This window comes from Aulonocara sp. 'chitande type north' Nkhata Bay, linkage group LG1, assembly GCF_057382095.1.
Source record: "Aulonocara sp. 'chitande type north' Nkhata Bay isolate Kocher_YH1m ecotype deep benthic linkage group LG1, A_spYH_male_GT1.1, whole genome shotgun sequence".
Classification (NCBI taxonomy): domain Eukaryota; kingdom Metazoa; phylum Chordata; class Actinopteri; order Cichliformes; family Cichlidae; genus Aulonocara; species Aulonocara sp. 'chitande type north' Nkhata Bay.
In genome coordinates this window covers 20,271,345-20,277,486 of record NC_141344.1, presented here as the reverse complement: position 1 = coordinate 20,277,486, position 6,142 = coordinate 20,271,345, and the positions used below count along the sequence as shown (strand labels likewise).

General features: G+C 39.1%; 1 protein-coding gene across 2 annotated transcripts; it reads right to left on the bottom strand.

Annotated features, from left to right (window-relative positions):
- Positions 1-2,177: 2,177 nt before the first annotated feature.
- On the bottom strand, positions 2,178-4,168 carry clec3a (C-type lectin domain family 3, member A). Of its 2 annotated transcripts, XM_086298838.1 has the most exons (3): positions 4,018-4,168; positions 3,847-3,933; positions 2,178-2,889 (listed from the first exon to the last, which is right to left on the bottom strand). In XM_086298838.1, exons 1-3 carry the CDS (start codon positions 4,142-4,144, stop codon positions 2,492-2,494), a joined length of 612 nt encoding a protein of 203 aa, XP_086154964.1. In that variant the 5' UTR covers positions 4,145-4,168; the 3' UTR covers positions 2,178-2,491. The 2 variants fall into 2 exon arrangements, with proteins under 2 accessions (XP_086154964.1, XP_086154973.1); XM_086298847.1 differs by lacking the exon at positions 3,847-3,933.
- Positions 4,169-6,142: the final 1,974 nt, after the last annotated feature.

Sequence of the window (6,142 nt, the reverse complement as noted above, 5' to 3'; positions counted from 1 at the left end):
ATCAGATTAAGATAAAAATAGCACAAGATGTGCCTACTTTTATGGTTTAATAAATTCAAAACTTTATTGATATTATTTTCACTCTAAATGTAAATGATGGCGTGGGTTTGACTGTAGGCTCATCTGCGCCACTTGGCTTCTAATAATCCTCCCATGTAGAATCTCAAGCCTGTAGCCTGTTGGGCCTAAACTACTAATATAATGAAAGGATTTCACTATACAATTGTGCATACATATATATAATGACATAGTGGGGCATCAGCGTGGTTAGCAGTGGTTCCTTCACAGCAAGAAGGTCCTTGTTTTGAATCCACCAGGCAGCTATGCATTCTTGTATGAGGTTTGCATGTTCAACCAGCTCTCTCCAGGCACTCCAGATTCCTCCCATAGTCCGAAAACATGAATAGAGTTAAGTTAATTTTTTATTCTAAATTGACCCTTGGGGATAAATAAAGTCTTTCTGATTCTGATTCTGTGATTGTGATTCTGCTCCAGATCTCAACCTGAATAAAACCCCAGACCCAGAGATGAAATTAATAATGAGCAGAATCGACAGAATCGAGTTAAGATTACTGATGTGGCCCAGTCCCGTTTTCTCATGTGGCTCCTTGGAAAAATGAACAGCCAACCCCTTTGCTTTGTTCTTATGTTTCTTGTATTTTGCACACCTCTGTTGCTTGTGAAGCTTGCACACAAGAATTTCATGCACATGTGCTGTACCAGTGTACCAGCGCATGTGATGTGACAATAAAAGTGATTTGATTTGATTTGAGCTTGGTGGAGCTCAATGACAACAAAAATCACAAGGTGCACGCTTAGTATACCTGTCTGGGGATGTATTTGGCATGTATAAATTTATGTTTAGTTGAATTACAACACAGCAGCCCTGCAAAAGACTGGCGAACTGTCTAGGGTATACCCCGCCTTTCACTTTACTAGCAAACTAGATAAGAAACATGCATAGATCAGTAAATATGCTACAAATATATTATGACACACCATTCTAATCTGACATTCCATTCAGTGTTATAAAATATAAATATGATTGTGTAATTTGTATAAAATACAGATGTTGGCACTCATGGTGTCCTCGGCAATGTTTGTGCAAAGTTTCAAGATTGGTCCACTTGTCTAGGAGGAGATAGAGAACACATAATGTATACACTACAGTCATTATAGTATGACGATAGCTGGATAAAAGGTTAGCAAAAGGGATGGATGGGTTGGTACACATCAGTTTTGGCCAGCACTCAGTCTACAGAAAAGGGGTGGAACAGGTGTTTAATGGGGTCCCAGCTGCTCGTTTTTGCCTGGGGCTCTCTTTTAGAAATGTAATAAAGCTGTCTCCATATACCGCAGATGTGAATTCATCATTTTTTAATAGCTTATTGTGGGGAGGGATATAGGTGCTCATTACAGATTGAAGATTTAGCACAAAAAGAGGGAGAGAGACATAAATGTCCCTGCCTTGAACCGTGGTTAGTCGCCATCTCAACCATCTCAGCTGGCTGTGACTGAAGAGCAGATGTGGCGGACAGTGACACAGTAGTTGCTGAACTCTCATCTGTAGATTGTTAAACTGGTGTTTTGTAGTTAGATGACCAAAAATATTTTTCCTATAACCGGACATCTGCACTGCAGTGTGGCAGCAGCAATTCGGAGCAAACAGGGGTAAATATTTGACATTGTCACCTCACGAAGGTTCAAGGTGTGATAACGGCTCTATTCGGTGTCACTGCAATAAAAAATCTGAAATGTTGAGCACAACTGAGCCTGCAACTCCAGTTTTATCACAGCCCTGCTGTGTTGCTCAGGCCTCTTATAGATTGTAGCCAGGAAATGTTTAAACGTTACTCAACATTCAGAACTGCTTGTGCTACTTTTTTTTAAGTCAGTACATTTTATGACTGTTGTGCAACAAGGGTCCCTCAAACATGTTACATTTCCCAATAAAACAAAATGTTATCATTTTGTGGGTTTTGTTGCAGTTTCACACCAATGAATGTGAAACAGTCAAAAATACTTCATGAGAAGTTGAAGTGTGCACCGAGGAACTTTCTCATACTTATGTATGGAGTTGCATTAATGTAAAGTGTAAAATGATGAAATTAATAGACTAAAGCTAATGTAGAAAAGTAATGGTGAAATGAAATCATTTCCAGGAAACAACAGAAGCTTACATTTTTGTTTATTTCAGTGAAATTTCACTCATAATTTTTAATTTCATGATCTGCTCAGTCGATGTCCAAGCCATTGGGAATTGCTTCATGTGAAGATAAAGTTCTTGTATCACAGAGAACTCATATAAAATCCACCTATAGTTACTATTTTGAATATTAGGATTGTTTTAGAACCCAATTAATAACCACAGAGAAAAAAACTTCCTATCATAGACACAAGGGTTTGTACAGTTTTAGTCAAATAAACCTGCATCAGTGATCATCAAATCGTCAACATCCTTTTATTTAATTTCTTCTTTCCACTTCTGGCTTCAGGGAATGACATATTCACAGATGTACTTTTTCAGGCTGCGACACACCTCATCATACCACTTTCCTTGTGCAGCCACTGAAAGAGCAACACAGCTCTCCCTCTTCGTTCCTGTGGGCTGCTTCTTGGAGCGATCCCAGTTAAAGAAGCGGACTGGCTGGCTGTTGACATCGACATACTCGCCTTCTTTCACTATGTCTGCCACACCGATCCAGAAGTCCTTAGACCCGGGAGCACTCCTCTTTGCATAGTCTCTCAGTTCATTGTTTTCCAACATGTCCCGCGGTGTTGCAAGAGTTCCACCTTGTGCAATGCAGTCTTCATTTGCTTCATGGTAATGTTTGGGTTCCTCAATTGTAAGATAACACTTTCTATGAACTTTGATGCCCCGGAGACACACTGAAAACACAAAGCATTTACTTCATGAATTAATGAATGGTAAAGTAACACTATAAACTAGTCCCATCAAATTACATTGCAAGAACTATTCATGTAACCATCATGCAGCTTGCAAGTGAACCTGTTACTTTGCATTTAAAGGCTTCTTGGAGTGTTGCTGCCCTCTGCTGATAAGCTGGCACCATAAGGTTCATTCTACAATTAGGGGTACGCTTCATGTCTGCAGGCTGTATTGATCAATTTCATTAAATATTAATTTCAAGAAATTATCAAGTTTATATTCAGGCACATTTCTCTTTAATTAATACAGAAAAAGTCAACAGTTTTCATAATTTATATAGCAGAAAATTGGTATGCTATATCAGAATTAGCCTTTTGAGTTTGTGTATTAATTTAATTTTTATTTCTTCAAAGTCTCTTCTAACCCATTGATTTTCATTAAATCATTCACTTTGTGTTCAAGAAATCCTTGTTAAAGATTTAAATTCCTTCTGTTGAGGGAATTTGAGATGGTCAACTGTAACTTGACCTCAGTAGCTGATTAAAGAATAATTTGCTCTTCAGCATCCTCAGCAGCCTCTTCTCGGCCACAGAAAATCCAGTGCTGTTCTCAGACTTCAGATTTTGAAATCAAATAGGTGGAAAACCTCCCAAGAGACTCGAGGACTTTCTATGACACTGCTAATATCTGACAAAATATTGAATTTAAACATTAGCACTTAAGCAGCAGTTGATGGATTTTACACACTATAGGAGTATGTTGTGAAAGCGTCTCGATTATTATTTTTTCTTCCTTTTTTAGTTGATATGAAATGTCCGTCAGATTACAGAATCACTCTGACTTTTAAACTCTGGCTATTAAGTTATAAATGCAGCACTGTTCACACTCTTGCTCGTCTTACTTGTCTGTACATTAATATTAATTTATCAGGAATGCAGAAACGCTCTCACTAATACCTGTCTGCAGTGCCTGCATCTCTTTCAGAGAATTGACCTCCTGCCACAACCTCTGGAGCTGTGACATCACATCCTCCTCCTCTGTAGCTGCACAAGGAGGAGACAATTAAGAAAAAAACACACACACACAGGTCAGATAAAGCCATGATTTGATAGGATTTATACAATTACCTCCAGACTGGCGAGGTGAAACAGCCTTCCTGGTGCGAGATGGACCGCTGTTGCAGATGTGGAGCAAGGAGAAGCTGAGGACGAGGAAGACAGGGAGGCCCAGGCGTGCCATGTCTGCGGCCAGCATACAGGACACAGTGGCCCACGTTGTGCTGCTGTGAAAGGAACCAAAAGCTCTGCAGGCTGCTCAATATATACAGGTCCTCTGTATGCCTTTCCCTGTATTGGCTCTAAATGTGTTTGTTTTTGCCCAGACATCAGGAGGAGGTGAGGGAGGTTAAAAAGGGTGGAGGCCAATAATGATTTCCTTGTGTCGAGTTATTTTTAGATAAATATTTACTTGGGACAAGGTGCGCTAAGAAGCATTCACTTTCATTTCACAAACAAACCTGAAATCCATTGACTGCTTCAATACTACAGAGTGTTCTTCCTCTTTTCACATGTTAAGTTTGGACGTAATCAACTTGAGACTTGAAAACTTATACCACCTCTTAAGTGTCAAATGATGCAGCCTGGCAGTGAATTATCATTGTGCTCAGGAAAGGTTTAACCAACCACTTCAATAAATTTAAGCAACTAAATATACCTGGTACATCAATACAGCCTAGCTCTAGGCCTGTTTCAATCACAGGGACAGTTATGCAATATTTGAACATAAGGCTGCTATTAGAAGTCCAGTTTACAGCTTTAATGCAGGCGAGTTATTTTTAGAGGGAGATGTATACAGATGGGAGTGGGAGCTAAATAAGAAAAAAAAACTATTGGGCATATTTGCTCAATATAGCTATTCAACTGTCAAAACCAGTTCAAGCACGTTTTCCTATTTTAGAATCTCAAACTGTTTTTTTAATAATACATCCACCCCCTGAGTGACATATTCTCTGGAATAATGCATTCCAATTATTTATTAAGAAATTTAATACATATAGATGCATATATGTCAACATGATGCGGCGAATGTGTGAGAAACAAACAATCCTACAAAATGAGCTTTTATAGACTTGTTGCTTAGTGGCAGGAATAAAGTTGTGCAAGCACATTAATGTATGATGTTCGAATGCAAGCTACGTAGCAGGTTATTTCTGGTTTGACTAATAATTGCTCATTGCTCAAGACCAAATGTGTGTGAATCTTCAAATAAGGCGGCGTTTGCAGCAGTTTTGCCTAGAGTGCACTCCTGATTCTGACCAAACAAACTGGGGGGAAATCACAGCAAAAGCCAAAATGAAACGGAGTAATGTTCGACCACCATCGTCATTAGACACAAGCACCATTGTCCTCCTCTGAGATCCATATGTTCTTTAGCAACACAACTGTGTTTCAGCTCTCTGTTTAAAGAGAAATCCCTGATGCTGTTGTCATCTTGTGCAACACTGAAGGCTTACAAAGAATCTGATTTACTTGTATGTCATGAGTTTTGTGTTTCAGATTCCTGTTAATATATTTTGATATTATGTTTCAGTTTTTGTTTTGTTTTGGGGGGTTTTTATTCCTTTTTCTATCCTGGTATATCATGAGTATTATTATTTTGAGTGTAGTCCCTGCTTTGATTTCATAGCCATCTCCTCATGGGTTTCCCTGTAAGTCCCTTTCCCCTCTTGTGTACCTTTTTCTTCTCCTCTCGGTCATCCGGTTACTTCCTGTTTTACTTTCAAGGTGTTTTTTACCTGCAATTTTTCTCCTTTGTGATTCTCAGCCCCACCTTGACTGTCTTCACTTGTCTTGATTAGTTTCAGCTGTGCCCCGATCCCCACCTGTTTCCTGGTAGTGTATAACCCTGTGTTCATCTTTGTTTGCAATGTTCATTCCTTTTTGAATTTCTTCCTTGGTGCATTATTTACTTTCATGGTGTGTTATCCTGCTGTAGACCATCAGATGGGTACACTGTCGACATTAAGAGATGGACACGGCGTGGTGTTTAAATGATGCTCAGTTGCTACCAAGAGGTCAAACATTGTGCTAAGAAAATATCCCCCACACCATTGCACCAGCAGCAGTCTAAACTGTTGACATGAGGAATGCTCTCACGCTGTTTACACCAAATTCTGACCTTACCCTTCAAATGTCACAGCAGAAATCAAGAGTTGTCAGACCAATTCAATAAAATTTTATTTATATAGCACCA